We start from the raw sequence: 26,684 nt of genomic DNA, 5'->3' as shown, positions 1-26,684 counted from the left end.
AAAATCTTATAGGAGTTATCTACCTTTACTAAATACATTTGTCGTTATGTTCAGGTATCTAAGCAATTGTAAGATTTATAAACCTAAAGTCTTTTAATAGGTATTTGGGCCCTTATTTATAAATTGAGTTCAGGTAATGTTCTCAATTTGTCGTTTGCTTGTTTTAGCATTTTGTCTGATACACCTGGAATAACCTTTTGCTAACCTGAAGTAGCCATTGCCTGTACTGATTGTGGCAATGTGTCTACTTTATTTTAAGCAAAAGTATATAGAAACCATATAAATTTGGAATCTGTATGAATAAAGCTACAATAAGAGACCGCTAATGCCATTTTCTAAACTGGAAGTAGCAAAATGTTTTCCTTATAAGATCAAAGTATAATTGAGATAGCTGTAGCGTTTAATGAAAATCCAAGTTGAAATGAATAAGTTATAGAAATAATTAAAGATTGACTATCTGAATTTAATCATTTTTTTTACCTATTAATTTAATTCTGTTATTTCACAGCAATGAACCAAACAACCAAATAACCTAGAATTTTGTAAGATCTATATTATTTCCTGTTTACAAAACTTTGAATTTTTCGAAAAACTAAAGATTTTCTTATCCCAGGCATAGATTACCTTAGCCGTATTTGGCACAACTTTTTGGATTTTGGATCCTCAATGCTCTTCAACTTTTTACTAGTTTGGCTTTAGAAATATTTTGATATGAGCGTCACTGATGAGTCTTATGTAGACGAAACGCGCGTCTGGCGTACTAAATTATAATCCTGGTACCTTTGATAACTATTTGGATTTCAAGACTAGTTGATAATGGTCGAGACTGGTCGAGCCTTAGTCCAGAGCATTTCAGACTACGCCCAGAACAATAAGTACTGAATCAGACTTGTAAAGTTGAGACCACAGTCGAGTACAATTAAGTACAGTTAAGTACTGTCGAGATAATGTCGAGACTAGCGAGTAAAATATGTGCTCGATTTTACTGGTCGAGCACAAAATATAGTCTTTTCTTAAGACTCTGCGCAATTTGTAGTGAATGATAACACGAACTTGTATTACCAAAAGATATGCACAGATGGCAAGGGCATCATATTACCTCAGAAACCCTGTCCATACCAGTGCAAACCATTATAACATGTGGACATAATTTGTCTGCTGAAGGGTTCATACAAAAACAGTGAATACTGTCAAACCAGAAATCAATGTAATCTGAAAAAAAAATGAAATAAATTATTAGGGTAACTACACGGATGTTCTTAAAAATAATATGTATTGATTACCCAAACTACAAAAATAAGCTGAAAAATGTCGTTACATTTCGGCTTTCGACATTCGAAATGTATCCGTCCCAAATCAGGATCATCTTATTGAGCGGTAGTTGTTCGTTTCTGTTTATCATATTTGTTATCCGTTTATTGTTTTGTATAGTGTACTCCTGTGTAGGGCCGTTGAACCACTATCTAGCTCAATCCTTTAAATTCTCAACCCCAACATTTGTATTTTTAATTTACAATTTTCTTTCGTAAGGTACCGTAAATTTCAAATTAAGGACCCGCAATTTTGACTATTAATTAGTTGTGAGAAACTTCTTTATGATTTCACTTTCTGCTTTTGGCGAGAACGTTTAACTAATTTCTCATCCCTTATGGCCACATTCAAACGTTATTTTCTACAAAGTCATCCTACACATGTCTTGGGGAACCGTAATCGCTAAATGTGTGAACTTTTTTTGTAATTGACCCAATGACTGTCCGGTAATTAATTCAGGTATTCGTCTGATGTATTTGCGGGAAAACGATTATAATGTAAAATATCACCGGCAACCGCATTACTCAATGCACAAATATAGCATGATTGACATATTTTTATAAATTGTGACTTAAATGGAGAGATGTCTCATTGGCACTCATACCACATCTTCTTATATCTATATAGCAAAAATCATGCTAAGTGCGGCCTTGTACTTTCTATTAGGTCTGCTTAGAGCATATTTAATCCTTGTTGAAGACCTTATTCCGATTTCAAAATGACAAAAATCGATAAAACGCTGTTCCTATAGGTTTTTTTCCCATCATGAATTAATACAACATATGTTTTAACCTTAAAAGATCAACTTTCATCAGGAACAACAAGTGAAACTGCGAGCTACTGCTCACTGATGATACCCCCGCCGCAAGTGGATAATATTTTAAAATAGTGTAAAAATATGCAAGTGTTCGGTAAACAGGAAGTTGTCGAGTGATGAATCTGAAAACGCATCACACGGTATAGCTGACTTAGATAAACCCTGAAACCAAATTTCAGAAATCCTTGTATTGTAGTTCCTGAGAAAAATGCGACGAAAAATATTCATGGGACGGACGGATTGACTGACGGACTGACTGAAGGACAGACAGAGGTAAAACAGTATACCCTCCCCCCCTTTTTTTTAAAGCGGGGGTATAATGACACTTTATTATATACTTAGCATTGATATGATAGCTTTTGCATATGTGTAATGAGCTGAAGTACACAAGCCATAATTTCCCACCCGGGCTGATAACCCATATCAGGTGCATCTCGTGAACCAAACCCATAATATTGCCTATCGGGCAAGTTACTTCCGGTGTTTCTGGTATCGATTGTTTACTTTTCCATTGTGACGTCAGATATATTTTAAGACGACGTCAAAATTTACGGGAACTTTTGTGGGGATAGTTTAGTACTTGCTAACAAATGCCATTGACAAGTATGAACCATTTTATAGTACAACAAACATGGAGTAATAATGATCATAAAACTCTTCCAAATTTTCAATGTTTCAAAATGCCTCTATATGAAATGTTACCATACATATATATGGAGGTAGTGATGATGTTGTTGGACAATTATAGTATATTTGATTCATAATTTAACTTCTTTATAAAGTTTTTGACTGTTTTAGTTATTGCATTTGTTTATTTGCCTTACATAAAACTATTATCGGAAGTATATGATAAAGCGATTAATACATGGCCTTTTCCATATCAGATTGGGTATCATCCCTCGACCCATATCAGCACCTCGACTCCGTCTCGGGCTGATATGGGGGTCTCGGGATGATACCCAGGCTGATATGGAAAAGGCCATGTATTAATCTCTATTTATCATCTCAAACTAATGGATGTATGTTGATCGACGTAAAAAAAACTTTTAGAGCTATATGAACAAAAGGGACCTACAATAAATAGCTAACTTCATCCAATATCAATTTTACACGCGGAGGTTTGAACCTCAGTTGCTAAATTATTTGGTTTGTCAATGCAGACATTTGTACTGTGTTTCATGTGAAAGATCTTAAACAAATACGCTAACCTGACAATGTGCAAATTTCACATTATCACATTTCAATGTTCATTGAACCATGAAAACAAGATTGAAACCATTACTAGTATTTGGTTTGTAATTTGAATAATTGAAATCATGATTAACATATGTCCTATGATAACATCACAGGGCCCAGTTGACTACACCATATTAACATTTGACAATAAATGTCTCTTCAGTGATGCTCGAGACAACAAGATTTGAAAATCCAAAACTTATTGAAAGTTAAAGGACTGATAACACCAGAAATGGCAATAAGTATATTCAAAGCCGGACAAGGATTCAACGCTTTTCATGCGAGAGATATATTCCTGGATTTGGAATAATTTCAAAAACTTCAAAACAGACTTTCTCGTTTCTCGTTTTTATATAATAGATTAGACCGTTGGTTTTCCCGTTTGAATTGTTTTACATTATTAATTTTTGGGCCCTTTATAGCTTGCTGTTCGGTGTGAGCCAAGTCTCTGTACCTTGACCTATAATGGTTTACTTTTATAAATTGGTTTTTTGATGGAAAGATGTCTCATTGGCACTCATACCACATCTCCCTATATCTCTTTTGTTACATTGTAAAAACGTAGAGCATGAGAAGTTTAAATGTCATAGTAGTATTTTTATTCAAACTATAATATTGACATGAAATATATAACAGAGACATATAATGCATACATCTCTGATAATTACGTGAATTTTTGTACTTTTAACTACTGTATATATTCAATAAGAAAAAAAATACATCATTTTAATTTTGTTTGAGAGTTCAATGTCTCGGTATTTTATAAGGGTCAATGCAGTAGTTGCAATAAAGGGAATTTGATCATCATTATTATAAAGGCACTCTTCGACAATTACAATAGTTGTATATTTTAAAAATAAAAATGAAAACACAATTTTAAAAAATCACTCTCCTAATTGCTAAGTGCATTTAGATTTGTCAATAATGCAAGAAATGAAACCATATCAATACACATTATTAATTATTTGATATACAAGTTTCTATCTAAAATTTAATGGTTTCCAATTCCCATTTCAATTTTTATCACGATCTAATTTAAATATATTTGCACTTATGTATTATATCGTCAGGACGATCCAAAATTAAGCGAGAAATCCAAAACCAGTCAGAACTTATATGCCGACAGCAGTTCATACTTGGGGGGTGGGGTGGACGTGAAGCATTTTTATGAGTAGAAAGATGACACGGAAACAGTCATGAAATCAAATCTATTATTTATGATTCTACAAAAAAATCAATATTCATGCAGTAATATCTCTTATCTTTTCGTGTAAATTTGTTTGATGATATAAAAATCAAAAGTATTTATATTAAAACTCTAAATGTTCAAATTGCTATTTCGTGGCGGTCAGTTTTTATTGGTTTTACACTAGTAATGTTGGGGCTCTCGGTGTAAGCCAAGGCTCCGTGTTGAAGGCCGTACATTGAACTAGAATGGTTTACTTTTATAAATTGCTATTTGGATGGAGAGTTATCTCATTTGGCACTCATACCACATCTTCTTATATATATTACATGTATTATCATTGAAATGGTCACATTTATCAATTAACTGTTTACAAAAAATTTTGAATTTTTGAAATACTAAGGCTATTCTACCTCAGGAATATTTTCGCTTATCTGTATTTGGCAAAATTTTAGGATTTTGGTCACCAATGCTCTTCAACTTCGTACTACTTTATGTGGCCTTTTAAACTTTTTTGGATTCGAGCGTCACTGATGAGTCTTTTGTAGACGAAACGCGCGTCTGGAGTAAATACAATATTTTATCCTGGTATCTATGATGAGTTTATTCTGCTAACACACCTTATCACGAGTGGGGTTGGAAGCAACTATCTCAGTGTTGTTTAGGTTAAATTGTAGATCCTATATCCCAACTCCTAAAAGCACTTCGGCCTCCCCATTATTTGCATTAAAAATTCATCAATTTTAACTATATCGATTGCAAATAAAAATTTGTTTATAAACAGTGTGCACTTTTATTCGTGATCGTATTCAAATTAAATTTCACTCACATTTTGTAATCTTGTGTGTTTAATACATAAAAGCTAGTAAGTTAAAAACTCGCTAAAATGTCATTTTTTAAGTTCTGTCGGTTGAATCATATTTTTGTTACATTTTACATTACATTAAGTAAAAGTAAAATATATATGGGGGGGGGGTGTATATATTTTCCTTTCTTATGTGTTGTTTTTAATTCAATTTGTGCTAGTACTGCAAACATACGTTTTTAAATTTTCATGAAGAGTGTAAAAACCAGCAGAAACACTAACAAACCAGTTTAATGAACTACGCTAGTAATTTTGGGGCCCTTTATAGCTTGTTGTTCGGTGTGAGCCAAGACTCCGTGTTGAAGGCCGTACCTTGACCTATAATGGTTTATTTTTATAAATTGTTATTTGGATGGAGAGTTGTCTCATTGGCACTCATACCACATCTTCCTATATCTATGAAGTTTAATTTCAATCAATTAATTGAATTTTCTAAGGCAATATTATATTTAAAAATGTAGTTGGATTGCTTTGGAAATCTTACCTCCAATCGTATCAAAATTAGCATTTCCATCATCTTCGGTAGCGGTTATGGCATCCTCAATGTCTGCGACAAGGAGATAGATAGCATGGGGAGTAAAAAAAGTTTGGTGAGTGGCGTAATAGTCTTTTTGGCCAGCAAAATCCCATATGCCACATTCTACCAAACCATCCAATGTCATTTTTTCTTTTTTCTCTTTTTTATTCTTTGCATGCAAAATAATTTTATTCATCTTTCCATATGTTTCTACAGTTAGTTTGACTGCTTCGTTTGAATTAAGAGGATTTTGATTTTCATTAGGCAGAGAATTTTTCATCTGCTTTTCTTGAGTTTCTTTTTTGATATTTTTTTCTTCTTCATCTGAGCTGTTTTTTAACACAGCAGGAATGTCTTTAGAAGCGTTTGCGTCTTTTGTCTTATGTACTTCATGAAAAGTTAATGGTTCAGTTTCATCTTTTCTTTTATACTGATATTCATCCGCTGGAATTCTTTCATTTATTTGCTCTTCTTTTTCAGATTTGCTTGGCTCTTTTTTAGTGTCCAATGCATGTTCATCCAAAGGTGTATTTGAAACCGGTTCAGATCCTTTCCCTCTATTTTGCAGCATCGTGTATATCCTCTCGTTCTTTTTCCGTTCTGTTGCAACTAAAATATAGTAATATGAAAATTAGAAATCAAGATGCACTAAGAATGCATTACTAGGTTATGGAATACTTTTCACAACATCCTTTATTATGAATAAGAATTCATTAGGAAACTAGTGTTCAAACTCCCTCATATTAAGCTTACCTTAGATAAATTTGTCTTTTTGTCGTGTTTTAGTGACTTTTTGGTTATAACGTTCCTTGCGTTAACATGTATTTATACGTTTGTGATATTCAAACGTTTGGAATTGAATGTTCTTAATAAAGAGAAATATATATAATAAAGCACTTATTGCTGATCATTAGATTAATCAAGAATGTCTGCTTACATCTCAAAAATATTAAAAGAAATAACAATGATCTTATATAAAAAAAAAAATGATTTCATTTATTTTGGGTTTAGTTGGTTTTAAATTGTCATTGGAAGACAATGAAGCTGCTTTAAAAGAGAGGCAAAAGATACCAGAGGGTCGTTTAAACTCATAAGGCGAAAATCAACTGACAACACCATGACCAAATAGTTATCAAAAGTACCAGGATTATAATTTAGTACGCCAGACGCGCGTTTCGTCTACATAAGACTCATCAGCGACGCTCATATCAAAATAGTTATAAAGCCAAACAAGTACAAAGTTGAAGAGCATTAAGCATCCAAAATTCCAAAACATTGTGCCAAATACGGCTAAGGTAATCTATTTCTGAGACAAGAAAACCTTAGTTTTTTCGAAAAATTCAAAGTTTTGTAACAGGAAATTTATAAAAATGACAACATAATTGATATTCATGTCAACACCGAAGTGCTGACTACTGGGCTGGTGATACCCTCGGTGACGAAACGTCCACCAGCAGTGGCATCGACCCAGTGTTGTAAATAGTTATCAAAAGTACCAGGAATATAATTTAGTACGCCAGACGAGCGTTTCGTCTACATAAGACTCATCAGTGACGCTCATATCAAAATAGTTATAAAGCCAAACAAGTACAAAGTTGAAGAGCATTGAGGATCCAAAATTCCAAAAAGGTGTGTCAAATACGGGTAAGGTCATCTATTCCTGAGACAAGAAAACCTTAGTTTTTCGAAAAATTCAACGTTTTGTAAACAGGAAATTAATAAAAATTACCACATAATTGATATTCATGTCAACACCGAAGTGCTGACTACTGGGCTGGTGATACCCATGGTCACGAAACGTCCACCAGCAGTGGCATCGACCCAGTGGTGTAAATAGTTATCAAAAGTACCAGGATTATAATTTAGTATGCCAGACGCGCGTTTCGTCTACATATTCTTTATGTTTGTGTTTATGTATAGCTATAATATTTAATGAGTTTGAAAATCAAGTAGAATTTTGCCATACCAAGACTTTTCCTGTGTGAAGTCAGCTTATCAACAGTTGAAAAATAAACATTTGCGTGAAATTAGCATCTATTTCAGGCTGATGGTTGAAATAAAATCTGTAAACAACCACAAAATTGAGAAAAAGCTAATTTCTTGATTTTTATATACTATGTGCTACCTTTTAAAACCCTCTTAAGGTAACACGACACCGAATGACGTTACGCCATGAGTTATCGTTCCTGACTTTATCGAATAACGTTCACACATATAAGCTAATGCAGCGGGGTTTGTGTGACATTTTTAACGGTAACTTTCCCTAGATGCAGAGTGCCGACAGTTTTGATGCAATACGTAGCGGCTAGGACGTATAACTAACCGATGATATACGTCCTTGGTAGCGGTTATTTGACATATATTGTTTTATCGTTTTCCGGCAATCATTCTGCTCAATGTTAATCTTTAAAAAGTATTATTTGACTTTTTAAATATTCTGTTTCTTTGATATTTAAGCATCTGCACGCTTTATCTATATATATATGTTCTTATGCATAACAGACACAGTTTAATCACTTTATTTTTATTCTTGGTATAGATATAGGAAGATGTGGTGTGAGTGCCAATGAGACAACTCTCCATCCAAATAACAATTTATAAAAGTAAACCTTGGTTTATTTTTGCAATAAGTACTTATTCATGATTCACGCCGTATCCCCATGAAATTTTGTTTTGAAAGTAGAATCTAATTTATAAAAGCTTAGGATGATGTGTGAAAAAACGGGGAATTTTACAACTATTAATTCGTTTTAAAATGGTCATCAAAAACACCGCTCGGACAAAATTGAAATTTATTTGGATGAGAATACGGATATAATTAGGGGAAAAGCACAATACAAGCAGACGCTGAAAATCATACAGAAAATAGTTTGTTTGTATGGAATGTAAAAAAGTGGTTATTTAGCCGAATAACTTTTCCTGTGTTCCAAGTGTAAACAGTCTCTGAAATTCATTGGTCTGTACAGAGTAAATTCGAGATAGTTTTGGAAATAGTTAACAGTGCCAGCTTTGTAATCGTATAAACCAGGTCTACTCAGGACGGACAGCAACATCGGAATGAAGCATTAGAAAGTTAACAAAGGCTGAGAAATACATGAGCACTTGATTCGGCAGAAATAAAATAACAAAATTCAGGTTCCGTTACAGTGTGAGTAAAGCCAGCCCCGAGTATCCACTTGCGTTTGCAAACGCAAGTTGATAGTTGGGGCTGGCTGTAGTCAGACCGGTTCCGTGTTCCCTGATTCCGTTATAATTTTTTTCTCGAAATTTACATGCAAACGACTGACTTTTTATTATTCAAACGGAAAGAGACTGTAAAAAGGCTAGATCTTGAAATCATTTAGATTTTATATTCGTGTTAATTTACGCTTGCATGGGTATTCGGTGTTTTTTTTTTTTAGTTTTGAGTTAGAAATAATGTATATGTACAAGTTGGGAGACAACACGACTGAATGAAAATTAACAAAGTTACCTTTTATGGCTCTGAGGGGCATATTGCTCACATACTAGGCGCCGTAAAAAGGCCCGGAAAGTTTCATTCTTAAAATTAGTTTTTAGAACAAGTATACAAGTATATATAATAAAAAAACATGTATAGCGTCAGTTAAAATTTTCCCGACCATCATCGCGAATGCCCTGCCTCTATTGCAAAACCTACCTATTGTATTTATTGTTAACTTGTTCTCGTCCTGAACATGCATGAAACATTTTCCACCAACCGATAATCAAAGCAATCATTCCTACAATTTACACCCGTCACTTGGAACTTTAGTTGTTAAAATTTAAATCATTGCCTCTATTTTTTTCAAAGAAATCGACAAAGTTTAAACGCAGACCGCGAGGAAGACCAAAATTGAACAGTTACGCAAAACTAAATATCTACGTTACCGCTTGCTCATTATGGAAGTGGGGTAACATGAGACTTTATTTGTAAAAGTACAAGTAAAAATAAAAAAAATAAAAATTGTGTACATGTACATGTTATTTGTACAAAAGTTGGCTGATACAATGATAAATGGAGATATGTGATATGCAATTTATAATATAGCAACAACTGGGCATTAATTAAACGACATCAACACTAAAGACATCAAGAAAGTCGTGACTAATGCTAATTGGAATAGTGTTCTATTATAAATGATTCCCATGTCCCAATATATAAGATTTGGATTGAAAAGCATCTCTAAACGAGGTGCTAAAGGGACAAAAGACAAAATGTGTTAACAAATTTTGTTCCTGTCTATAGCGAAAATTCCTTTCATTGCTTATATTTCTAATCTATATTCTACAATTTGTAGTTATCACCAGCTTCAATGATAATGTCTTGACAAATAAAATTTGCCTTTTCTAAAATAAAATAATAAATTCATACTTTATTTTGCCTCTGAACGAAGATGATAAGCCATAAACTGACATTTTTGTTCTATTTTCTACCTTCAACTTTTTAATGGGTTGTTTTTTGCTTTTTGTTTTTGTTTGTTTTTGTTTTTGTTTTTGTTTTTTTTTTTCTTTCTGTTTTTTTTTTTTTTTCTTTCTGTTTTTTTTTTTTTCTTTCTGTTTTTTTTTTTTTCACAGGATCAAGCTTTAGTTACCCATACACTTAACGATACACTTAACGATGAAATCCTTGTATACCATGAGACTCAACAACTATACAAATTATGTCAGGTGTCAATATAATTATAAATGAAATATCAGTGTATCTGTACATACAAAAGCCACAACTATCAATGGGGTGTAACAGGCACAGAATAGAATAAATAAATATATTGTGATATATTAATCCCTTATCAGTGTTATCATCTCCTGAGATGTCATGACAATATTTCCATAGTCCACATGTAACCTCATCATTTGACCAGTTCTTCCATGTTGTATGTACTAAATCAACAATACTTTCATCCCTCACCTGTGATCAAACTGACACCAGTCCTGGGAAGTTCTTATCTATATAGGAACATGTGTTAATCATTTAGAATAGTGTTCTATTATAAATGATTCCCATGTCCCAATATATAAGATTTGGATTGAAAAGCATCTCAAAACCTCGTTACTTAAATAACATATCAAAATACTGCAAGTGCCACCTTAACTAACAACAGCCCTATGATCCTTATCAATACTCAATTAAATAGTTTACCTTCCTCCCTACAATTAAAACAAATTAATTATTTCTTTTAATTCTAAAATGTTGAAAATAATGTTTGGAATGTTCAATATTGTTTGGAAAATTTCCCTGAATAAAACATAGGACCCCAAAATAAAATTGTTCCGTCAAATTTTAAATTTGAATTTAAATTTAAAATATATATTAACCTTAAACTACATCAACAAATTTCAACTAAAAACTTTTAATGATTATTGGCAAATTTTATCAACACCAATGAAAACTTTTTGTAATATATATACTGGATAACTATATATATATAAGAAGCACATGATACTGACGAATGACACAACATCCAAATACCAGATAAAGCTACTTATTCTGACAGTATCCAAGTATTCTTACCATGATATAAATCAAACTAGGCATATTTACCAAACAATTAATCAAGCAACTCTTATTGATTATAGAAAATTGACTAATTTTACAAATTCTAAAAAACTTTATTGTTGTAATTCATATTTTTATTACCACAACAAATAATTACATATCACTAAACTATATCACTAACATGCATGCTATATTTCACACTATTAGCTCATAAATCCATTCAGGTTCTGAATAAACATGTTTCTTCCTGTCTCATTTAAATGTACACTATCTACAAGTCCTCTCTTTGAAATGTTCGAGTTATCAATAAAGAAAAAATTAAACCTTCTACACAATTCTTTACTGTGTGTATTGAAATCATTAATTCTAAAGTTTACTACATCATTGCATGTTTTTATACATCCAGAGAAAACAAATGCTATATCATGCTTTGTTTGTAAATCACGTATAGAAATGAAAACATACTGTATATCCTTTTTTGCGTTTTTTAATTGGATGTCTCCAGGTTTAAAATGTTTATTTAAATCATTAGTTCCAGAATGAAAAATAACAACGAATACATCTAATATATCAATCAAACGTATCAAACAATGGAAAGAATCCATCAATTTTGCACCGCCATTTGACACTACATGTACATTATCATAAACATCTGTCAAAAATCGAATTATAGAATCCCCAATGAATAACACTGGAATGAATTTTTGGGGATTTGTGGAAATGATTTTCGAATACTTATCTGCACATGTATTATTGTTTCCAATGAAAGAAAATTTTGCAGCACATAAATTGCACTGAAGACCTCTTTTATCTGGTAAAAACCCTTTCTTTGAAGGATACAATAAAACTCCCTTGTCTCCTTTATAACCAATAGTAACAATCTCTTTAGAATAAGATAAAATAACCGTAAACCATGGCTTCACCGGTTTAAAGTCAGGAAAAATTAAAGTGCATGTAATTTTTTCTTGTATAATAAATTTGACAACTGCTGAGATTAAACAGAATGGTGGAAATGCGTAATAAATTTCACTTGACTTGTAAATCTGTGCAAAGGCATCTACACCGGACGATAATGGTGTTTTATAAGGAGTAAAATGGGATATTTCAAAACCTTCATTATCTAACATAGCATTACTATCTAATGAAAACATATCAACTGAATGTGGTCCAAATTTTTGTTGTATGTAAATCCAAGTTCTTTTTGAAATAGATGCATCTGACTTAGAATACACTCTAGACAAATAATCAGAAGGGTTTTCAGAAGTATGAATATAAGACAAAGAAAGATTACAATTTTGCTGAAACGTTAACTGAAAAATTTCTTTCATTATTTCATTGATTAAGTTGTTTTTTGAGTATTGATTATTCCAAGCATAGACTACAGCTTGATTATCTACTTCTGCAGTTACTCTCTTGTTTATTATCAGTGTTTTTATACAAATGAGGGCGTTTTTTAATGCTAGAGCTTCCTTAACCATGATAGGTAGGTCTTTAGTTTCACCATTCCAATAATCAGAAAAATCATGTCTTACTCCTTCATTATTAAAAATAGCTCCCCATTTATAATCGGACGCATCAGAAGAAAGTGACAAAGATAATACATTATGACGTTCGTTAACCCAAGGGAAGGGTTTTGTCCAGTTGTCTATGAAACTCCAATATTGTAACTCTTTTCGTAGATCTTCATCTATTATAATAAACATTGGACCTTTAATAGCCTTTGAAATTGCCCTGTTACACGTTGATGTATATAATTTTGCTCCAGGAATTGCCAAAGACAAAGAAATGCATATTCCTACAAATTTCTGGAGAATAGTAATTTGACAAGTTGATTTTTTAAGGATAGATTCTCGAAGAGCACAAAACTTTTCCTTACGTTTTTTTGTTATAAAAAATGAAGCTTTAACTGAGTCTATAATCATTCCTAAAAATACAATTGACTGGGTAGGAATCAAGACTGACTTGTCAATATTTAGAAAGTAACCTAAATTTACAAACAATTTTACAGAATATTTTATGGCAATATTTGACCTCATTAATTCATTATCTAACCTAGGGTCAATGTAACCATTAAAAGATTCAATTAACCTATCATCAATATATAATAAACAAGAAATTGATTTCTTTCTTAAAAAGGAAATTGCCTGTAAATTTAAATTATGATAAACATATGCGGAATTCTTCCATCCGAAAGGCAGTGTATTACAACAAAAATAATGACCTCCCCATTGAAAACCTAATAACATTCTACTTGATTCTGTCACAAAAACATTATCATATCCAGATTTATCATCTAATTTCGTGAGATAAGCATTTTGTTTAATTGTTCTAGGGACGTCCACTAAGGTATCTAAATTAAATGGGGTATCTTTCATAAAACAGTTTAAATACATAAGATTTATGCACAATCTAGGTTTCAATGGTTCTATAGTTATTGGTGATACAATGTGAGGTGGCTTTACTTCACCCAATTTTCCTAGGTACGATATAGCACCAGAACGTAGCCTTGATAAAAGTTCTGTATTAATAAAATCAACATGGTGTTCACAGTTTGAGGCATTTTTAAAAATACGTGTAGGTGGATAATCATTGTTGTATTTTACATTCCAGAAAATTCCTTTAAATGGTTGCATGAAATTGTTAATGTCAACAAAATTCTCTATCCAATTCTTCATCTCCTGGTTTTTGTCCAGAATTTTCCCCCACAACTCCGTATTTTTGTGAACATTCCCAGCAACAAAACGTGATGGGTCCAAAAAGTAAAAATCTTCATCAAGATTTTCATTTAAAACATCCTTATTGCAGTCAAATGTTCTCATATCCTGTGTCACTAAAATATTTTTAACATCTACATACTTTACATCATTATATAACCTTGGATTCACTAGAGCAGGTAAAAAATCAATGCTATATTCCCATGCATAAGGTCTAACACGAAGATCAGTTGAAGAAAGTTCCTGTAAAAATAATACGGGATTGATCAGTTATTTTGGACAGTCTATTTTAAAATGATTAATATCTCCACACTTGAAACATCCAGTGTAATTTGATGGGGGTTTCCTCTGTCCATTTCCTGGCATCCTACGAGGATTCTGGGCAAATCTTTGGGCCATAAATGGGGTACTCGGCCTAGGGTTTAATACAGACTGCATACATTGCATCATTGTTGCAAATTGTTGAAACTGATTCTCATTTCCCAAGTTTTTTGTTTCAACCTCCTCTTTTTGTTGTTTTGTACTTAAAAGTTCATTTCCATGTATCTTTAAAAATTTCTGTTCTTTTTCAAATAATTTAGTCTCAGCAGGTGATGACAAAAGCGAAGTGACTAAAAATCCCACTCTTTCATGATTTTTATGGCACAGAAATCTCTGTAAAACCATTGAATAAAGTTCTCTATCTTGATGACCAACCCTTCTAGCTACCTCATCCAGGTGCATAAGTTTTAATTGTAAAGTATCAACATTAATTTCTCTTGACCTAGCTGCATATTCTTTGACCTCCCTCAGAGCTTGTTCTATTACATCTACATTTATCCCTTTTTTTAGAAGTTCAATTTCTGCTTTTAACTGGGTTGTCTACAATGTGATCAAATAAACTAATTAATCAGTTACCTTTTTAAAATGTTCAAAATTATTGTAGCGTTGGTATTTCCCAGTTAAATGAGAAATTTCAGAATCACTCAGTTTTGACAAAGACCTTGCAGACACTGATTTTTCATTGATTTCATTAGTTACTGTATAATGTTTTAGCATTTTATCCGATTTCCAGCCTACATGTGATTTTATGCACTCAGAATTTAAACCTAGCCATGTTAATGTCAAGGCACACCCACTTCTTGTACTATGTGGCGTTTCACCTTCCCATATATTCAAATCTGTTAGATGAGATTTTAAACGAGCATTAGCAGCAGCAGAAGTGAAAGGTACACCAGAAAGTGCCATACAAGATGGTGCCAATGGTCGAAATAAATAGCCACCTACAATTTCCAATTTACTCACTTTACAGAACTCTATATAGTCACGTAATACAGTCACAGGACAAAATTCTGTATTAACAGAATTATAAATGATAACTACCCTGGGGTCACTTATATCTATTGTTTTACCCTTCATCATGGAAATTATAACACCTTCTTCTCCAGGTAACCAACGAACTTGATCAGTCAACACAGAACCGAGATCTCCTGCTCTATCACCAGTAAAAGACAGTATGTTAAAAAAGGTCTTATCACGAACAAGTATATACTTTTGAAATATTCCTAATTTTTTGTTTGACATCTTATATGATATATATCTTGAAACAAGTATTAACTTATTTGAAAAAAGTGGCACTGCGTGTTTTGGTAATGCGGCTGCCATTGATTGTTCTAACTTTATAGCTGATAGGTACTTTTTTATAATCGAAGATGCTGCTGGATTACCTAATCCTAACATGTCATTCCAATCTGTGCCACGACCATGATCACGAAAAATTGCCCTTAGTTGACCAATCAAACTATCAACCGATCCAGCTGAAAGTCGAAGGGGACATCCACATTGAAATTTTCCTTTGACTCCCCTATTTTTACATTGTGCTTTATGAATTTGGGTTTTTCCGCTATCATCTTTGTATACCAAGAATTTCCTAATGTCAGATGGTAGGGCGTCATTTAATGATTTTTGAGGATTTAAATCACTTAGAAATTACACAATACTTTTTTGTAATACGAGTTTCTGTTTAGAATATTTTGTACTCTGAAGTAAAGAGTCTAATTCAAGTATCCTGTCATTTAACTCTTCTTCTCTAAAAGACATCTCTCCTGACGCACAATTATCACATGTATGCTGTAAAATCGGAAACAATTTTTTTTATTGAACTACTATTAATATGAAAGAAATATGTGCACACATTATTTAATTAAAGACTTATACGTGTTCACATCGATGTCTTTTATGTGTTGCTGTTAACTTTAATAAAGTAACAGATAAAAAATTAAAATAATATAAAATATCTAGTCGTCGTTAAAATCTTAACTTAGACCGTCTTAATAAGTTACTTAAGCTATTTCACTGAAATACACATGCCTTCATCTGTATACCGATGTAAAATTCATAGAAACTGTTGTTTCCTTAAAATAACTCCACAGTTCTTATTCTTTTTATGCCCACTGTGTTTTCCTTCACACATCATTTCTTTTTTAATTCTCTATACTATACAAGTATACCTGCTCCCAGATTATTTTTTTTTTTTTTAAATTTTGACCATTTCATTGAAATGAGATCTAAACTACCACAGTTCTCGTTCTAATATGCATGCCCACTGTGGATTTGATCTAAAACCTGCATTACAACTCATTTACTTTTTGAAGGTATTCTGCATTTTCGAATCAACAGATTCACAGACACACCTGCTCAGGAGTACCCCTGATGCCAAATTAAAGCCATATTCAACACTTCTATTCATTCACCAGAGCTCAAACTCTCTATTACAGTAACTTCTACTTTTACATATACAATGTAACTCCATATGGCAACTTGTAATGCATTTACCCAGGGAGCATGAAAATAAAATTACTTCACCAATAATTGCATAATTTTATTAACTTACTGTAGGTTCTCCAGATATCTTTTTACTTGGTGAGCTATCATCATTCCCTGATTTTCTCTTTTTCTCTTGTCTCCTACTATCACTTGAGTTGGCATTTGCCAATTCTATGCCAATATGGCAAAGTCTAATTAAGTCACTAGATTCTAGTTCCCTTTTCAACATCTTTTCCACTTTGGCAATGGAAACAGACAAACTTTTTTCTAACCGGTTTTTTAATTTCAAAACACTTAACGTCCTTAAATCCTCCTCCTCTTTAAAACTATGTAATTCATCATAATGAATATCATTATTATACGTCATTATAAGTTCTAAATACATTTCAGCACTAAACTCTGATATTTCTTTGTCCAGCAACATGATTAGAAATATATATAGATAGCAAGTAATTAATCTAAAGATAAACGATGCTGACTGACCAAAGCCTGTGATCAAACTGACACCAGTCCTGGGAAGTTCTTATCTATATAGGAACATGTGTTAATCATTTATTGGAATAGTATCTTTACACTTCTTATTTGTAGTTTTAGTAAACGTTGGAAAATTTTGAGTATGTGTAGTAACACAGTAACATTTCTGTCTCTTGGTAAATATTAGTTTAAGTCTGAAAACTTTTGCTCTTCTCTAGAAAATTCAAACCATAATGAAATATAAGGAGATGCGGTAAAATTGCCAATTAATCAACTTTCTACCAAAGACGAAATGACGGAAATGCTAGCCTTCATTCATTGCTACTACATTTCAGATCTCCAAATTACCATTCCATTATATGAACTGCATATTCAAAAATATTCATTGTCACCAAATTGCTTATAGAGCACGTACCATCATATTGTTTAACATTTGTCCGTTCGACCGTTAATCCCGCACTTAGTATATTCAGGGTTAATTCGGCTAATTATTTAGGACTACAGTCGTGTTGCTTCAGCTTTAAAACTATGTACCTGGTGTTTCTACTCATATTATAGGTGCGCATATCGTCTGGATTTTCTTTTTTGCTTCATGAAAGGTTGCTGGATTAGGCATTTTGATAAAATACAAAGGCACACATAGTACAGACTCCGGCTTACATCTGATACAGGTAGAATTTCAAGCTGAGACTTTTAAATTTCGAAGTTGTTTTACTTATATATATAAAGAATGCATATATGATCTCAAGATTTGTTATGTAAATAATTTTTCACAAATGATTTGTGAAATTTTGCATACGTTTTGCTAACCCGAATAATTAAGTAATCGATCTCTCCTACTTACTTAAGGTAGTAAGCGGAATATAACGACTGAATTATTCGGGTTAACCGTTTGCAAGGTTTATCCGATTTGCTGAGCAAACAAGTAACACTATACTACATGTATTGTATGTACCAAGTCAAGAATATATATGAAAGCTGTTTATCATTCTTTTGATGTTTTTCAGCTTTTGATTTCGTCATTTGATAAGGGATTTTTTTCGTTTTGAATTTTTCTTGAAATTTTTTTATCTTATTTTTTGGAATGTGTATTTTATCAGGATCATTATTTTTCCTCATAATTTTCACAAATAACAGAATGTTTAACCTTTTTTGACTGGTACATCAAATATGTCTTTTATAAACAACTGTTTTCAAAATTGTATTGTATCGTCCCGAACATGCATGAACTATTTGCCGCTGAACGTTAAACAACCATCAAACCGAGCAATTCAAAAACTGTTAAATGAATCAAATTTTTTTCTAATATGATGGCGTTAAAATTAGTAATTCGGATGAATCTCACGTGAAATGTTTCATTTAATTTTCACGTAAACTTAACAAAAATCTGAAGGTATTTTTTATGGTTTTAATCAAATTTTAGAACAAAGATATTATTTAAAGTTTTTTATTTCAAATATTTACGTGAATTTAACGTGTACAAATTCCGGTGATTTATGCATGAACTATTTTCATAAGATTCACATGGAACCTGTTCACGCAAGTTTCAAGAATATGCTCGTTTGATGTGAAAATCAGACGAGATTAATATTAATTCCTATGACTGAAATTCTATATGCAGGACGAAATAAAATTATATCTGATTCAGTAGAATTTTATATTGCATTACTAGGAACTTTACGACAGTCGATAGGGGAAATGAAAATAAATTATACTCATTCAGATCCCGACACATATTTTTTTCTCCATTTCTCTGAGAAGGAATAACGTTATATTCTGTACCCCATAACGTCACACGTTTTTGGTCAAACTCTAGGCATATCGATCAACTTTGAAGCCATTTATTTCAAAAACAAGGATGGTGACATATGAGTTTCTGTACGTGTATGGATTCACTATGCAATCCTGGATATTATGTTAGTTTTTTGTTTTTCTCCGTATATAAGAAAATAGCCATCCATTCGAAAATCTAAAGAGGTAAGCCGAAAAAAAGACATTTCCCCTATATACCTACAGTAAATTTGTCGCCAAAATGGACGTTTTCCTATGAAAATTACAAAAAAACAAAAATGGTGACCCCCACTTTTTATTACATATTCCAATGTAACTCAATTCAAAGTACACGTATGCCAAAAATTTTGGAAATCGGGAGATATGCCATTCGGTATCGTGTTACCTTAACGCAAAGCACTCGTAACGTTACTTGATCCACTACAGAGACAACATGATTTATCAAAGATATGAGAAAAACTTCATATGTTCAATGTCAGTACAATGTAACCGCTTAAACAAGTCCGTAAAAGAAAAGAAAACTTAATTTATGGAAATTTTATAATGCAAAGGTCTTGATATTGTCAATACACTGAACTGAACTGATAGAGAATTTATATTCATAGTAATAATAACAAGAGGTTCTAAGGAGCCTGTGTCGCTCACATGATATTTTTATTTACAATTGATGCATGAAATAATGCAACCGTTGTATTTTTGCTCTAGTTGTGGAGAAAAAAAGTCAAAAACTGCATTTTCCCCTATGTTCTATTTTAAGCCATGTCGGCCATGTCGGTTGGCTGGCAGGGTCATTCAGTAGAAGACTTTTGTAAAAGTTTACAAAAAATTACGACTAATTGTAAATTTTGACTTTAACGGGCAATCAATCTTATGGTCAATTGAAAATTTCGATCATGATGACTTATTTGTAGATATTACTTTACTAAACATTATTGCTGTTTACAGATAATCTCTGTCTATAATTATATTCAAAATAATAACCAAAAACAACAAAATTTTCCGTAAAATTACTAATTCAGGGCCAGCAACCTAACAGCAGTTTGTCTGATTCGTCTGAAAATTTTAGGACAAATATATCTTAGCCTGATGAACATTTTTTTCTATGTCAAATTTGCTTTAAATGCTCTAGTTTCAGAAATATAAGCCAAAAAAAAGCATTTTACCCCTATGTTATATTTTTAGCTATGTCGGCCATGTTGGTTTACTGGTGGGTCCATATGACACATTTTTAAAACTAGATACCCTAATAATGATTGTGACCAAATTAAGTTAAATTTGTCTCAGTAGTTTCAGAGGCGAAGATTTTTTGTAAGATAACAAACATTAACAATTTTTTTTTTTAAATTAAGTATAAAGGACAATAACTCCTAAAGGGGTCAATTTACCATTTTGTTGACTTATTGGAGATCTTACTTTGCTGATCATTATTGCTGTCCACAGTTTGTCTCTATCTATGATAATATTAAAGATAAAAACTAAAAACTAAAAAAATCGTTAAAATAAACTGTCATATTTGCTCTTTTAATGCTTTGGTTTCAGAGATATAAACAAAAATCTACATTTTACCCCTATGTTCTATTTTTTGCCATGGCGGCCATCTTGTTTGGTTGGCCGGGTAATTGGACTCATTTTGTAAACTAGATACTTTTTTCCTGAAAGAGAGACGGCAGATGTAATAAATTTTTGGAACGAGACGTTGACAGACGGACACACATACCAGTAAATATAGTATCCCTTTGCTATCATAGTTTCTTAAAGAACTGAAAGGGTCATACGTAAATATAAGTTATCAAATATTTCATGCATGTCCGTTATTTAGATGTAAATTATATAAATTAAATGCAAACATATTTAATAAAAAACAATTAGGTACGTAATGACGCCATTCATTTTACACGCACATAACTAGAACTGATGCATCATTATGATTAACGACATGAACTAGAAAAAAACTGATTAAGAAAATTATAATCATTTGTTTCCTTTAAAGATGCATCCTCATAATTTGCATTTAATAAAGACTACGGAAAGATGACAAAGAAAATTCAGATGAATGTGTCAGTGATCTGAATTTCTGCCTCCGTTAAAAACATCTTTAGGTTGCATTTGTGCAAATATCGACAATGCAATTTCCAATAGAAACTCCTATTACGGCTAAAACTATACCACTTTTACTATGAAGTTTTGAAGAAAAAATATATCCTAGAATGGAAAGTTCATATTCACTACTATTTTTTTCTAAGGTTAAATTATAAGGCTGTGCGGCATATTTTCAACGTTTTTATTTACAATGTGAACCTTAAAATACATTCAAGAAATATATCAAATAAGAAATTGTTATCACTAACATATTTTTTGGAGTTTGATAACAAAATATCTAAACATTTAAAATAGCAGATTAGGTAAATATTTGATTACATCTTTTTCAAAAAAGTTTTTGGCATTTCATTTTTTGGTGGAAGAAGACTTCAAGTCTTCTGAAGGCCAATGGTGCCGACTTTAAAATCATTTAACCCCGGTGGCCACCTTCGTTTCTGTGTATTACAATTTCATAACAACTTCCGATTCCTGACACCGATTTATACACATGATTAAAGGAGATGTGACATGATTTTTTTTTAATTTTTTTTTTAAATAAATATTTATTTATACATAATTACCCCCAAAAAACATCGATAACAATATAATTATCGTTTAAATGGATAAAAAATAAATTTAAATGTCTCGATCTGTCGACATACTAATTATGCATATTTCAATCCCGGAAGTCACTCAGAACGAGGCTGTGACGTCAGTGGTTACATCAATCATATTTGACTGACGGGTGTAAAGGCATAATAAGCGCAATTTCATATTCGAATATCTTCCAACAAAACCCATGACAGTGATTAAAAATGGTTCTGTGTTCTGCCAGTAGATGCAACAAATTGAATAGGCATAAGGACAATTTGATAAAAAAAAATCCGTTTTCTGAGTAACCCGGATAACTAGTCCCAGGAAGAGATGGGACTTCCTACCAAGCACTAGTCATAGACTTTGTTTCGCCCACTTTACAAATGCATGTTACGATCGTGACCCAGAAGTTATGAAGAATCTCGAGGGATGTCCTACCATGAAGCCAAAACTTCGTCCAAATGCGGTACCTGACATCCCATTGACACAACCAACAACAGCTGAGCCCCACCTAGGCGGGGAGCTTGTGAGAAGCGGAGAATGGCTGAGGCAGAAAAAATCTTTTTCTTTGCAAATATTTTTTGCGTCCCTTCTTAATAATTTTTTTAATAGTTTAGTCATATTTGTGTATAATTTTACAGCCAAATATATCTCAATGTTTAAAATTTGGTATTGTGTACCTCCTGCGTGTACCTCACTACCTGTTCACGTGTGCAGGTGTGTACACTGAAATTGGACATAATAAATTAAAAGTCATCAACATCGATCAGAAGTTACAGGTATGCGGCACACTTTCTCTGCAGTGCTGGGTTATCTTTGAAGTTGAAAGCTACAGGTGTCATGCCTATTTGATGAAATAATTTCTTCTTCAACGGTTCATGCATTATTTTTGTATTATTTGATAACCAATCACATTCACGTTGCATGTTTGCATGAAAATGGTTATGTACATGTATTAGTGAATTGTAAGGGGCAGCATGCGAGGTCAGTGCGCGATCACGTGAGTCGTGACATTATTATATGTAAACAAACATGCTCCCCGTGTAACACGTGTCTGAATTATCCTTTTAAAGTGTTATGAATCTTTCAATCACTATTTTATGATATTTTTCTTTTTGTTTTTAGGTTTGCATATCAGTAGTCCAAGTGAATTAGAAATAGTTCCGAGTTGTGTGTGTGTTTTTTTTTAATAGTCTATAGAATTAGAAGGTAAGTCTACATAAGTTATATTTACATGTAACTAAAGTCTAAAAAGATGACTCCACTTTCCCTCTATATTTAAAACCCGCTTACAAATTTAAACAGCATTTGCTCCCCTTGAAAGCTAATTTGCCCCTTCCCCGTCATTTCCCTTTAAATTTGCTCAAAAGTCATACTTATAGTCCATTTACATTAACGGCTGATTTGTGATTTTACCAAATTTTCATATTGAACACATTTGACCATTCAGTATGAGTTCCCATGTTTTTTTGTCTTATATGAAGGAGGTTTTAGGTCATCTTTTTCTAAACACCTTATTGCTATTTGTCTGTCTGGATTGTTAAAACCACAAAATCAGATAGTGATGAATATGCAAGTTTTCAACAATTCCGGAAATTACACTTTATTTAATTATCGCTATTTAGTCCAATCTGGGAAAAACAGTAATACACTGTATGTACAACTTTCTGTTTGGGTCATGCGACTGAAAATAAAGGTTTTTTACTAGAGAGCTGAGGGAGGAAAAACTTTAGAAAGCGATCATCAAGAAACTTTAATAGTTAATAATCCACTATTTTTCGAAATTGAAAATTGAAGTAAAAAATTATTTTGTTTTAAGTATTTACAATAAGTTAAAACGGGTCTCATTAAAAAGTATTGTGCATGGTGAATTGTTTCAACGGCCCCCAGATAGCTTCAACTGGATGAAAAAGTTGTGTAATTTTAGAATTCATCCGGTATGGAATAAATAGTGATTAGGTGTATTGACATCCACGAAAAAATATAGGAAGTAAGATACATGTAACTCCCCTTTAGGTTTTGATAAATATTGGATATGACATTAAGAAGTTATAAAACTGTATTCTTTGAATATGTTTCTAGCGTAACATGCACGCTTAGTACTGCTTTTTATACGTCCGTCAAAGACGGGACCTATTATGGTATACAAATGTCAGGTGTCCGTCTGTCTGTCCAGCGTAAACATGTGGCACCGTAACTTGAGAACGACTTATCCAAATTTCATGAAACTTAATATAGTTGTTTCTTATGATGGTCACATGATCTGTATACTTTTTGGTGAAAATAAGATTAACACTTTTTGAGTTACGGCACATTGTAACTTAAACAGGGGGGTGTTTTTTTCACATGTCACACCGTATCTCAAAAACAATTCTTGATTATGGCTTAAAACTTTAAACACTTCTTAGTTACATTAATCTAAATATCTGTATACTTTTTGGTGATGATTCAAAATTTCATATTTGAGTTATTAAGTATTTATCATGTTTTTTCCAAGTCCGGATCCATAATTAGTTTCAAAAACCGGAAGTGTGCCATTTGGCCACAGACCACAATTAATTTCTCTATCATTTCTTTAGAACATTTTGTATCATTAAAAAAATTGCACCATGCACTTTTGTCAAATTTTTTGTGTGTCTTATGTATAGCACTAGTCCAAAAATATATCCAAAATTCAGAAAGATTGAAGCAATCACTTTTACAAATTTAGCCAATATACATCCATACCCCTATGGACAAGTCAAGAGATGTTCCGAAAACTGTAAATATGACCTTTTTGCACTTGGCCTAATCACTCATTCCATATCAAAATGAGTTTAAATACAACATCCAAAAAATTATTTTACCTCTCATCTTTCATTTCCACCCAATAAAATCTAAGAAATGAGTGGGGAAGGGAAAGAAAAAAAATTAAGGAAAAATACACTCTAATTAAAAGGAACTACATTCCTGAACAACGAAAAGCGGGGTCATTAATTGTGGTCTTGGACCATTTGCAATGTTTTTGAAGCACCTGCTGTGCAAATTTCTTGGATTTTAATCTATTTGGAATACCTTTTGACATTAATAAAATGTTTTACTGGCTTTCTATGCAAGAGGAAGCAAGAGAGAAAAAATATTATGTCATTTATCAGAAGCCTGTGTCAAAAACAGGGTCGGTTGATAATTATTATTGTTTTTTTTTTTTTGAAAGATCCAATAAAAAAGTTAGGGTCTTTGCTAAAAAACAGGGTCGGTTAGGTTACCTGAAACACAGATTTTTTTTTCTCGGCCCAAGGAGAGTTGTTAAAATAATGTGTATACACAGAACCCCCATCCAATTACAGTTATTTTTGGAAAACAAATAGTGTGATTTGTCAAATTCAGCTGATTTTTTAATCGTCTTGAAAAAAGTGTACATTTTATGAGGGGGGGATAATCCCGAGCTTAAAAACACCCGATCCCGGAGTCCCGATAAAGGTCCTATCCCCCCTCTTTTATTGTCATGTCTAAGAATTACTGTTTAATCTTCATTTGGCAAGAATACTTCAATAAGATACCCCCATACATGTATATGGACAGATCATATGTTATCCTCTGTCATTTGAAATTGTGATGCCAGAATGCATCCCCCCCCCTTTCTTCATAACCACCATCTTGACCATCTTTTCTTGACCATCTTAAATGAAAAAGTTTAGACGGTAAACTATGCTTGAAACACGTGTGTCACTCAAACGACTTTAAAGTAGTCTCCCTGATCAATTACTTACATCAAAGTCAAAGGATAATTCAAGTTTTAAATCAGAGATTTTTCTTGCCCTTTAACATTTATTGTCACAACAACAACTTTCTTTTCTAAACTATCTTTACATGGAGAGGAGACGTCAAAAGAGTTCTTCAAACACATGAGTCGAAAAGTGGTAAATAACTCCTGTATGTGACATTTAGTGGAAGTCATTCAACCATATCATTTTGACAAACAATTCAATCAACACCTTTATTAATTAGTCCTTTGTTGTCGATAGCTGTAAATTGCAATCAGCTGATAATTGATTTTCTGTCAAAATCTTAATGAGGTCAAGGTGAATTCCGAGTATTGTCTGATAAGTTAAAGTCTGAGAAACTCGAAAAAAGTAAATAAACAAGAAGGAGGAAAATAAATCTTTCTATATATTTCTTTCGCCAAATTCTTAAGCAAATGACGAATTTTCATCGCCACAAGTATTATTTTTTCGCAAATTGGGAAAAATGGTGACGGCCAGCGGAAACCCTTGTGAGGACACCCTATAAAGCTTGTGCTCGTGTTGTGCTAAAACATTTTTAGTATGCTGAAAAATACCAACATTAGAAAAATAAACAAATAATTGATATTGTAAAATATCATTGGTTGAAGAGCCAATGATTTACATACATGTATATACATAAATATATCAACCATAAAATACAACTGAATTAATTTACACCACAACTGTTGGAAAAAACCTTTATGTCTATCATGTATATAACTTATCTCATTCTAGTCCATTCAACTGACAGAATCAGTGTAAATTTCATGAATTCTTTAATATCATTATACATGTATAATCATGGACTATTCTTTTATATAGCAATATCTGTTAGCCATTTAGAGGTCTTTTGCATTTAAAGTTCAGTTTAAGTGGGCTTATTTTGGGAAAACGAAGTCAATTTCCAGATCATGGTTTACATTTTCTTTATATTTTGCTGTGTCAAGATAACCTCAATATCAAGGACAATATATAGACCCAAAAACCGTTTATCACATTCTACACATGAGATTTTAGCAGGAAAGACTGTGATT

At 32.4% G+C, this 26,684-nt stretch overlaps 2 protein-coding genes across 4 annotated transcripts in view; both read right to left on the bottom strand.

Annotated features, from left to right (window-relative positions):
- Positions 1-26,684, bottom strand: part of LOC139525508 (uncharacterized) — a 165,069-nt gene that overhangs the window by 82,024 nt on the left and 56,361 nt on the right. Inside the window, exons 13-14 of the mRNA XM_071320900.1 lie at positions 5,900-6,541; positions 1,100-1,212 (exon numbers count right to left, since the gene is read on the bottom strand). Coding sequence (XP_071177001.1) covers positions 1,100-1,212; positions 5,900-6,541 — 755 coding nt within the window. The remainder of the gene's footprint in view (positions 1-1,099; positions 1,213-5,899; positions 6,542-26,684) is intronic.
- LOC139524669 (uncharacterized) lies at positions 11,522-17,518 on the bottom strand. Of its 3 annotated transcripts, none has more exons than XM_071319659.1 (2): positions 17,016-17,518; positions 11,522-14,386 (listed from the first exon to the last, which is right to left on the bottom strand). In XM_071319659.1, exons 1-2 carry the CDS (start codon positions 17,370-17,372, stop codon positions 11,633-11,635), a joined length of 3,111 nt encoding a protein of 1,036 aa, XP_071175760.1. In that variant the 5' UTR covers positions 17,373-17,518; the 3' UTR covers positions 11,522-11,632. The 3 variants fall into 3 exon arrangements, with proteins under 3 accessions (XP_071175760.1, XP_071175761.1, XP_071175762.1); XM_071319660.1 differs by having other exon boundaries at positions 11,522-15,004; positions 17,016-17,113; XM_071319661.1 differs by having other exon boundaries at positions 14,295-15,004; positions 17,016-17,454.

Source organism: Mytilus edulis, chromosome 5, assembly GCF_963676685.1.
Source record: "Mytilus edulis chromosome 5, xbMytEdul2.2, whole genome shotgun sequence".
NCBI classification, from domain to species: Eukaryota; Metazoa; Mollusca; class Bivalvia; order Mytilida; family Mytilidae; genus Mytilus; species Mytilus edulis.
The sequence above is the reverse complement of the archived record's forward strand: the minus strand, read 5'-3'. Positions and strand labels throughout refer to the sequence as shown.